This window comes from Astatotilapia calliptera, chromosome 18 (assembly GCF_964374335.1).
Source record: "Astatotilapia calliptera chromosome 18, fAstCal68.1, whole genome shotgun sequence".
NCBI lineage: Eukaryota > Metazoa > Chordata > Actinopteri > Cichliformes > Cichlidae > Astatotilapia > Astatotilapia calliptera.
Window position 1 is genome coordinate 29,484,648 of NC_137439.1, and position 11,534 is coordinate 29,496,181.

The 11,534-nt window shown below is 40.5% G+C and overlaps 1 protein-coding gene across 1 annotated transcript; it reads left to right on the forward strand.

Annotated features, from left to right (window-relative positions):
* Positions 1–3,139: 3,139 nt before the first annotated feature.
* On the forward strand, positions 3,140–7,571 carry LOC145421919 (somatostatin receptor type 5). The gene is given in 4 exon segments (XM_080292911.1): positions 3,140–4,387; positions 4,813–5,115; positions 5,117–5,140; positions 5,203–7,571. Coding segments are annotated over 4 exon segments (1,116 nt in total). The 5' UTR covers positions 3,140–3,914; the 3' UTR covers positions 5,519–7,571.
* The last annotated feature ends 3,963 nt before the right edge of the window (positions 7,572–11,534 follow it).

An 11,534-nucleotide genomic window follows, 5' to 3' on the forward strand; every position in this document is an offset into this window, starting at 1 on the left:
TCACTGACCCCTGGTTTATGTGTAAAGCGCGCAGCGTCAGCCACCCCCAAAGATGGAATTTGGACAGGTTTGTTAAGCTTTTCATCAGATACTGCATAAAAAGGACAGATGGGGTAAAGAATGAACAAATGTTCGTACAGTTGATCATCCATCTGTCCTTCACACACGATGTTGTGGACGCCGTTGATTTTGACAAAAGTGGGAGTAATGATGCATCCCACCACCGCACACTGGCATTTTCAAATTCCATTGATAATGTCACAGTTAATGGTTAAAGAGCATATCTCTGGAGATGTTGACAAAATGACACATAGTCATCATAAAAAACAAATAAACTACAACTGTACTTTGAGTCATGCCTGCTTTTTTTTTTTACCGTGTTATTGTTCTCGAAATGTGTGACGAGAAAAAAACTAAACCTATGTGGGCAGCATTTGATTAGATATGGGTAAGTGTGAGGCTTGAAATTCTAATATTTAAAGTTTGTTGAATATTTGGTAACACTTTATGTTGAAATTTGCATATTTATTACATTTAATGTGGAAAGCGATTTTCAGATTTTCAGCCATATCTCTGTGTTGTCGCTATCATAAAGAATTTGTGGGTATCCACTTCCTTATAAGCTTGGGTACTAGTTTCACATTGATAATAAAGCACTTCTTAATAAACATACTTTGCACTAGCAGATAATCTACAAGTGTCCCCTAATAACATCCTAATTTTTTCTTTTTGAAAGTAAGTTCCCCATCCTGAAGGGAGGGCAGGAGCACACCATTCATCTACTAGTAAGTCAATATTCTCTATTGTGAAGTTACCTTCTCTTCACACACAGTAAAACTACTGAACAAAAACTGCAATATTTATTGAAAGCTAAGAACCAAACCACACTGTTTATTTCTATTTTATCATCTCAGGAGCTTTTATCGGTGTTTTGCAGAGATCAATATTTCCCCCTCACACTGAATTCAAATTGCCTAGCAAACACAAGAGGGGAAATTTGTAGAATTGTGGGTAACTGTCCACACCTCACTGTTAACGGTTTACTTTCTTTACACTAGGTTGTAAATTAGTTTTGATGCTATGCAGCCCCATTCTGCCACTGCTCTATTTGTAGCACTTACCTGGTAAAACACAGGTAAGCGTTTACTGTGAAACCTTTTCAGTATAAGATTTAAGTTTCTGCTTTCTTCTAGAGAATGAAATATGAAGATCAGTTTTACATCTACCCATTTGGTCCTAAGGAGTGGTTCAGTTAATGGGCTAATAATGCCATAAAGACTGAAAGGCATTGTAAACAAATAGCCTATAAAGAAGATCCATTAACACAAAGTGCCTTAAACATGCATTATTTTAATCACTAAGAGGGAACAAAAAATGTATTGGAAAATTATCCGACCGCTAACTTGTAGGACCTTTGTGAACACTTTCCTGATGAACTTACTGATACTGTTCCATCAATCCCTCACCCCTGCTGTCTGCTTTAAAATATACCAAGATAGTGACGTACAAGCCTGAGGACTCGAAGACCACGAACCAGTGAGTGAGGTCACTTGTCCATTTCTCTTCATGCAAATCATCCAGTAGAGAAATCTAAACACATGATGGGAAAAGATTGAGTGAATTACATTTATTGTTTTTAATTTGAAATTGAAGTTTAAGAAAAGGGGGAAAAAAGACAGATTGGTATTAAAACTACCAACAACTATACACACCGGCCTAACTTCACTATACCAAAAGCTATAGTGAAGCAATGTCTTCACAAAAAGGGAAATTCAGACATTTCACAAAGGGAACCTGTTCTTTTATTGATTTGTAGCCTTTGCCACACAATATTAATTAGCTACGGTCATATATAATAATCAGAAGTACAGCCCGTCACTTTTTAAGGTTATTTAATAAAATAGACAGACATTGATTAGTGTGTAATTACATCTTCCAGCAAAGTGATGCATTCTCATAAACTTAATCCATTATAAATACATAGGAGTGGGCATTTGTGGAAGCTGTTGTGTTGACCCGCCATCTTGACTACAGTGGTTGAGATGTAAGTTGCCTAATAGTGTTTTATGTGGCTAGAGACGTTGTACGCCATAAGCCAAAGAGAAGTTGTATTGTAGGGGCTGATTTCAAATTGTGTCTGCACTTTCAGACTCAAGATGTGAAGGATCATACACATGTTTTATCATCTGAGAAGAGGTCCTCTTCACCAAAAAAGCAAAGATGTGAAAAAAGACAAGGCAACTGGCATCTTGGAAAAAAAGCATCATGCTCTTCCTCCTCACCTCAATCCTCATTTCCTGAACTAAAGATATTTATGCACATAATCTGCATAAATATGCTTATTTATTCCCTATATTGTCAAAATTACTAGGTGTCAGCAGATTAGACATGCGATCCTCCTGTCTCTGGACAGCTGACGAGCCAGCTAAACAACAACAACAGCTGCTTATAAGCTAACATTATGCCGGCCAAGGTTAGGCTTGCGTGTCCTAAAAATCACACTCCCACACGCTAAGTGTCACAGTCCAACAGTGTTAGATCGACTTCAAAATAGGTCTATTTAATTCTGGCTAACAGCAGCTAACCTTGGCTAACAGCAGCTAACATCGGCTAACAGCAGCTATCAACCACTATCACCGGCTAACAGCAGCAAAACAGGAGCACTTCTCAACAGATTAGTCCAGGATATCCTCAACAACTCACCTCACTATTGCTGTCATCAGACAGAAGTGAGTTTCACTGACTTATCGAGTCATATCAGCCTCCTTTCATAAAGTTTTACAGCTTCCTCCAAAGTACATAGATGTGGACACCTGGCTATTGACAATGAGATGAACAGCAGCCGTTGTAGATAGGATTTTAACCTAGTTAAAGCTTAGTTACATGCAAATTGCAATCTACTGATATCTAGCAGTGGAATTTTACTCACTTTAACTTTAATGAAGCTTAAAAAATTGGGTCAAAGTAACTCAACAATTGATATGAGTGACTCAATTTAAATTATGTAATTTAAGTTAATTGACTCACATCCAGACAACTCCTGGCATATTTTGAGGAGCCTTTATTTGGATCCCTCTTTAAAGTGTGGTTTTCTTCAAGATGTTCCAGTGGGATACACTGGAGAGCAGCTGAATCAATCCATGAAGCCATTAGTAATGCTAATGACATTTAGTGGTGCATTCCTGTTGATGCATTTGGTAAAGTATCTGGGCAATGCTGAAGTTTCTGCTTAAACACTTATGTAGAATCAAGTATTCAGAAAACATCCCCTAACATCAGTGCGCATGCAGCCAAGTCCTCTCTTTAAACATCAAGTGAGTGTCTTGTTTACTTGTGGGGATAAGTGGTTTGTTTACATTCGGGGCTCCACTCTGGTTAAATCTTTCTCTTCACCAAAGTCTGCACGTTGTTTTTCCTTCTTAACGACTAGTTTGTGTGTGTTGTCTATCCCTCTGGGAACAATCCTCCTTCGTCTGTCTGCTAGTGCCCGCCGAGGTGAGTTGTCTCGTTTGTGTCACGATGCAGTGGACTTGCTGATGTCACTCTGATTGTTTGTTACTTAAATCACTTGAGAGACAGATCATCTAGTCTGAATCATCAGGCTTGTCAGTCTGAGGAAGGGCCCGGTGAGCTCCGAATTGCAAGTGATTTGGAAGAAGCAAGTCCTATTAGGAATATGAATAATACATTGGTGGCTATTAATAACTACAATTAGGTCTCAAAGTCATCATGTGTCTCTCTAAATTCCTGATTTGGAATGCTGTGCTCTCACAGTTGTTGGCATTTTTTCATCTTTTTCTTCATATTTGTAATTGTAGACATTTGCTGAGCCTTTTCGACCTCACGTACAATAGCTTTTTGTCCAACCACCCCAGCCTGGCCGTCATGCTCCCCTTTATTTTCCTTTATTTCCTATGCCTGACTATCCTCCATCTGTCTTTATTTCACAGCAGCATCTTTTTGCTGTCAGATTTGTCAGAGCCATGCCTGCTATCGTAAACCTCCTCTTTAATGTGGTTTCCACCAACACCACCATCTCCTTCGGTGTGGTGCTGCCAGTGGTCAGCCTTGTCTCTCTTCTGATGGGTGTTGGTCATCTTCTGCTCTGGCTGGTGCTGTTGAGGAACCCCCGCAGTCGTTCCAAGCCAAGCTCCATCATGCTCCTCAATCTCAGCCTGGCAGATCTTGGCGCTCTGCTCACCCTGCCCTGTGCGCTCCTGACTGCCAGTTTCTATAACTGGCAGCTTGGCGGTGGGACCTGTGTCCTCCTGGGATTCACAACTTCAGTCACAGTGAGAGTGGAGATCTTCAGCCTGGCAGCATTGTCTGTGCTGAGGTATCGTATCGTTGCACCATGGATGAGACCGCCTGCTAGTCTGACAAAAGTGTGAGTGTGAAGCGGAGGTGGGTTTGTAAAAATCATTTGAGGCAGTGTTTGTACAGTTGTTTGACTGTATAATGTTTACAATGATTCCTTTAACATGTTGTTCACACCTGTAAAATATTACCTTTAAAAAGCTGCATAAATCTTTATTAAAGGTATTTAAATGTATTTCAGTACAATGGAGCAACTGACTGCTAAAGGATATCACATGTATCCCCTCTCGAGTTGGAGGAGACCAAAACAGAGCTTCAAGGAGAGCGACCAGATAAATAACTTCAAATGAATGCTACTTTTTCTCTGAAGACATCTTTTTCTTCTAATTACATATGGGAACTTAGCCGTGTACGTCCTCCACTGGAAGTTAGGCAGGTGTGCTGTATATACAGTAGCAAACAAATATACTTATCCCTTGTTTCCTTGTTCCACAGGTCATGCGCTGTGGTAGCCATTTGGCTGGTCTCGTTGACCATGGCATTACCGAAGGTCACCTACATTGACTTCAGTGGTGGTTGCACGTGGTCCGTTGGCCAAAACAAGTGGCTCTACTTCCTGGTTCCTGCCTTTCTGGTTTACTATGTGGCCCCTCTCTTCTGCATCACCGTTAACTGCGGCCTTATCATCTCTCACCTCCATAGCTGCAGGGGCTCGCTGGCCGCCGACAGACGCAACAAGAAAGCTACTGCGCTGCTCATTGGTTCCACTCTGGTTTTTGCAGTTAGCTGGTTGCCATATTGAGTTTGTCAATGTGTTGTCCCCTCATGTTATTTAGCTGCTTTTCCCATTAGCCGACTTGGGGCTAAACTATCTTCAACTTTGGTTCATCTGTCAGCCGCCACACCTGGGCCAACGCAGGAAGCGCAGAGCGTGTCCCTGCTGTGGGAAGTGGCGTCACTGACGGCCATTTTTTTGGTGTGCCTGGTGCCTTGCTGGAACCCGCCACTGTACTTCCTGCTGTCCCGTCCTGCCGTACGTCAGCTCCGTGCCCTTTTGCCATCTTTTCTTCATGTTCAACGAGGAAAACCACCTGCACAACGCTGGCGTATCGCTCCTGCTCCTCCTCCCCCACGTTTGCCAATAGCTCAGCATTCTGCACACTCTCTCACTCATCAAACCCAGACACACGGGGTGACTTAATAAAGTTTACACAGCTGTGCTCACTCACATACCCTCGTGGGGCAATAGTCATATTAGATGTTATATCAACCGCTGTAAATCAAAATTCATGATTCATGCACTTTGTACAGAACATGCGTTTGTTTAGATCCTTTTGTGGTCAGTCTCATTCTGCTTGCTTTTGTAACACCTCTAAAAAGGCCCTTGGCAACAGTGTGTGTGAAGCTCTCAAATAGATGACAGTGTCTCATAAACAGAATGCATTAGGTGCCATAAAAACACAAGGTTTATATTTCTCAGCACAATACCAGTGTCACTCGGCAACTTCCTGTCCTAACAGTGGCAATTTTCCATAAACACAAAGCTGGAAATCTGAAATGATTTAAAAACAGGTTTTGAAGACATTTCTCTTCATATACCAGAGCTCACATCACAGTTTCCAAATCCAGGTCACTGACCTTAAAACAACCTCTTTAGAGCTCCCACACGGGACCTGAACCTGTGACCTTAACAGCTTTTTTTGAAGGACGTCTGCTGACTGACATTAAACCAACCAAGCAAATGGAAATCAAACTACCAGTGGAACTTTTAAACAAACATCTCTGAACTTAAAGGAAAAAAATCTGATCATTATGTCATATAGCAGGTGTATAGTATGAAAAGAGGTTTGCTATGTTTCAGAAACCTGCCATAGGATGTCATTACATTCCATCTAGTAGATTACATCCAGCAATGTAACCTCACAGCCCCTTTACTTCACATTGTGACTGAGTAAAAGCACAGGAGACACAGTCAGCTATGCCTGCTTCCCCGAAAAGCGCCCTGTACAGCTTAGTAGCAACATTGTCTAAATTCAATGTCATTTGATAACCTTATGAAAAGAAGCCTCCTTGACTTATGGGAAGTATTACTAAAAAGATGACTTGTTTTGTTCTGAACTGTAATGCGTAGAAGTGCTTATTAAATCGGGATTTGACACAATAATTCACATCAGAAGATGACTGCATGGGAAAATGACTTCTTAACAAGTGGAGCCTATCTACATCCACGCTGATTTAATATCACAATGTAAAGGGCATGTCATGTATTTGCGCGGGTATGGGGGCTTTGTTTGACAAATTGGCAGAGGGCGGGTAATTGGATTTTTTTGTTGTTAGCCTATTCATTTCAAGATTTCTAGTAAGCAGCTGAGTTGCAATCACTTGCCCTGAAATATTGCATAATGGGTTTGTTTTTCAGCTGAAGTGAAGATTGCTTAAATTTTTATCACTAATATTTGCTTGATGCAGGGGTTCACTTTGGGTACATGCCTACTTGCTTTCTTGCTGAGAGTTAGATAAGAAGATTCTCTCAAATGTGTCTGCTTGATGTAAAGCACCAGGAAGGTTAGCATACAGAGTAGGTGCTGCAAAGGGTCAACTTTGCTCTGTCTAATACACGTTTAAACTCACACCTCTTTTAATTTAGCATTAAATGTATTATCTATATTGGACATAACAACCTGAGGTCTGGTTTTTTAAGTTCTGTATTTCTGGTGATGGATAGAGACAAGCTAGCAGCTTCCCTGTTTCATATATTTACATATGCTATGCTAAGCTAGCAGATGGCTAACTGAAGCTTTATATTTAGCAAACACATACATTTACTGAAAGTATCAGCATGAAAGCACTTATTTACTGCAAGCATATATTGTTAATCTGTTATTGTTAATCTTTTGGGGCATTTGGGGACACGAGGAATTAGTCGCCTATTTGTACATCCAGCAACCACAAAGCCGCAATCCTTGTGTGGTGTTTCTAACCAGGGTCACTCCTGTCCCACAATCTTTTAAAGGTGTAATATTCCCATTGAAATATTATTAACCACTTCAGCAAATGATCTGAAATGATCAGGCAAACATGAAACTTATTGGAAGAATATGTTTGTTTGTTTTTCTCTCCTAAAATGAATCTTGAATCTTTTTGGTTTGTTTGCCATCTGTTTGTATGTGAGAGGACAGTTTTAAATCTTTGCATTATTGTCCACTTGTTCTGTTTCTGTATCATTAATCAATATAAAAAATTCAGCTCCTGGTCCCAGCCTTTCATGTATTTAATTTTTTAAATATAAATCCAGTGCCACTGGCGACTTGTGTAAAATGTTCTCTCTGTTTTAGGTCTTCTACTCTTCTCGCTAACTAGTTAAACATGTGGTTCCTCAGCAGCTAAATGTTCACATGAGCATAATGAATTCTTAAATAAAATCCAAAGTGATAGTCATTCATTTCCTTGGATGGGTAAAAGTAATACAGTTCCACCCGTTTTGTTATCTAGATCTGTGGCTAGATGCACAGGACCATGACGAATAAATGAATGAAATGAATACAGTGATCCCTAACCTTGTGGGGGCCTTCTCATTGACAGCCACAAATCCTGCCTTAGTTACCTCTTGACCTCCTGACTCAGAGTGCACAGCTGGATATTCAAATGACAGACTGCAGTGTTTCCATTAGCAGGGAGCAGGCGGGGTTTTTTTGTCAATGCTATCTTGGTGGCTAATGAGAGCACTTATCTCTGTCATCTGTCTGTGCTGTGATCCTCTCATGCGGTGCAAGGCACTCACAAGCTCTGATGTCCTGATGAGACTTAATTAAGTCTCTAGATTAGAGAAAGCTTAAAATATAAGTCACGCTCAGCAGGCCCATTGAGAGAATCCTTCCCATTTCCATTCTCTGTATTGACTGAAGCCCCAGCATGTCTAGGGACCTGCTGTATTACTGAAAATGCTGCAAGTTCAGACACTGAGCAGAATGGGCTGCAAAGTGAAGCTGACAAAATATTAATATCCAAGGGATTCAGGAGACAGTTGATACAAAGGAAGGCCCTTTTATCTCACTTCTGCTTGGACATTTAGGCGAAGTATGATTGTGTTCAGGACTGGACACTTACCACTTAATAGCCTTAAAATTATGTTAGGTCATTCACTCTCACTGAGCACTGTTTAAATCCCACAGAGAGGATGTGTTTAATGAGACTAAAATGATACCCTGTACACACACACACACACACAACTGTCTGAATGATCTTTTCCGAAAACGTTGTGACACTGTAAAATAAGAATATTTCATAAAAACACGAGAAAAACAATCTAATAAACCCACATTTTATTCACAAAAGAACATAGAAAACATCACAAAAAGACATTCCACTGTTTCATGAAAAATATTAGCTCATTGTGAATCTGGAACAGGGAGAACAAAAGGCTGGAAAAGTAAGTCGCACTAAAAAGAAAAAGCTGCAGCAACATTTTGGGACTAACTAGATTAACTGGTAACATGACCGGGTATAAAAAGATCATCATGAAAATGCAGAGGTTCACCAGTCTGCAAGTATTGTATGTATTTGTGGTAGAATTTTGGAATAGTGTTTCTTCTAATGACTGAATATCTCATCATCTACAGTACAAAATATCATCAAAAGGTTTTGAGAATCTGGGCACTAGACTGAAAATGAATAGTGGATGTCCCTGTTCTTTAGGCCCTCGGGTGGTACTGCATTAAATACAGGAATGATTCTCTTAAGGAAATCATTGCACAGGCTCAGGAACACTTTCAGACACCAATCTCTGTCAACATATTTCACCATGCATTCATAATGCAGGTCAAAGCTTTGTCATGCAAAAGAGAAACCATATGTGAACGTGATCCAGAAATGCTGTTGCCTTCTCTCGGTCAAAGCTCATTTAAAATGGACTGAGGCCAAGTTAAAAACTGCTCTGGGGTCAGACGACCTGAAATTATTTTGGGAAAACATGGACCCTGCTAAAGAGGTGAAGGACCATAGCACTCATTTCAAAAGCCTGTATCTCTGATGGTATGTAGGTACATCAGTGGCTTGCACATCTGGAATGATGATATACAGATTTTAGAGCCACAAATGTTCCCATTCAGACATTTTTTTTAAAAAATTTTCAGGGAAGACCTTTCACATTTCAGCAAGACAATGCCAAACTGCATACTGCAGGTATTTGTAGTAGGAGAGTCTCTGTGCTAAACTGGTCTGCCTGCAGTCCAGACTTTTTCAGAAACTGAAAACATTTGGCCCATCATAAAATCAAAAATATGAAAACAAATATGACCCAGAACTATTGACAAGCTAGAATCGCGTGTCAGACAAGAATGGGAAAAATGTTCTTGAGTCCAGCAGCTGCTCTCCTCAGCTCCCAGATGTTTACTGACTGCTGTTTAAAGAAGAGGGGATGTCACACAGTGATAAACACGGGCCTTTCCCAATTCTTTTGCTGCTATCAAATTCAAAATGAATATTTTCTCACTTAAAAACAGTTCATGTGTTTTCCATGTTCTATTATGTATAAAATATGGTTTGATGACATTTGCAAATCATTACTTTCTGTTTTTTCAGAGTTATATTTGTAAGTACATGGAATATGTTTAATCTTTCATTACACACAAAAATCATTCTCACTTTAAATTATATTCAAAGTGAGATAATTTGATGATTTGTATGTGCTTACCTGTGCATTGCATCATAATGTTACCTTGAAGTCTGTCTATTTTAAATCCTTGGTTTTTGAAATGACTCACGTAGGACTTTCTCTAAAGCTGAGACATGAATGATGGAGCTTCAGTTTTGCTTGACAAATTTATGTTTGGAGCAGTGCAATAAGCATGCAGTTTTTGTCTTTAAAACTCATAAACTAATCAGCCAAAACATTAAAACCACCTGCCTAAAATTGTTTATGCATGTCTGGCTTGTGGCTCTCAAGTGCTGATCATTCAGGTCATGTGAGGAGTGGGGTGGGACCTCCATACAGCAGGCATTGGGCATGACAGATGCTCAAATAGATTTGGGGCATGGGGAGTTTAGAGGCTGGCTCAGCATCACACCTACGTGTTTTTTATTGTGTTTTGAGCTTACTGAGCCTTTTTTGCGATGTTTACGTGGGTAGAAAGTGCCAGAATAACGACCACATGAACCCAGGACCAAGGTTTCCCTGTAGAACATTGCAGTGGAACAAGATGATCAGTCTTATTTACCTCACGCTGTTGATTAGCACTTTAAAAGTTATGTTAGTTGGAAGTTACAGATGCACATTTCCAGAGGGTACAGAGCAACTTAACCTTTTATTCTGTGTGTCTGGTGAATGTAAGTCTAATTTTCACTGCTTTTAGTTTTGCTTTAGTTCCTCACAGCATAACCAGTCAAGATAATCGGCCACCCTCACTGAGCCAAGCCGTGTCCGACCACTTGATAAAAGCAAATCATTTGGTAATGCCTTGAATAATTAAGCGTGACTGATGTAATAGTCACGGTGGCACGGTGGTTAGCACTGTTGCCGCACAGCAAGAAGGTCCTGAGTTCAATTCCACCATCAGGCCGGGGTCTTTCTTGTGTGGAGTTTGCATGTTCTACCCGTGTTTGCGTGGGTTCCCTCCGGGTACTCCAGCTTCCTCCCACCGTCCAAAGACATGCAGTTTGTGGGGATAGGTTAATTGGAAAATCCAAATTGCCATTAGGTGTGAATGTGCGAGTGAATGTGAGTGCAAATGGTTGTCTGTCCCTGTGTGTTGGCCCTGCGACAGACTGGCGACCTGTCCAGGGTGTACCCCGCCTCTCGCCCTATGACAGCTGGGATAGGCTCCAGCGCCCCCCGCGACCCTGAAAAGGATAAGCGGAAGCGAATGGATGGATGATGTAATATGATGCAAGAACTTGAAAATACAGTTAACTTTGACATTTTAGTTGTTTAATGCTGCTGGGCTCAGAAGCTAGCCAGACCAGTCTCGAGACCACTTTTAAGTGGTCTTGGTCTTGTCTTGGTCTCGATACCCTCTGGTCTTGGTCTTGTGTTGGTCTTGGTTTAGGCGATCTTGACTACAAGTCTACTAGCCACTGCATTTGTGTTTGTTTGACAACTAGCTTAACACATGTTTAACAGAGTTTTGCTCTGTCCTTTGGTCAATGTGATGTAGTAATTAATTTGCATATTAATTAGCATAGCTCTAAATCCTACAAGGTTTAGAAGATTGCATCTTGCT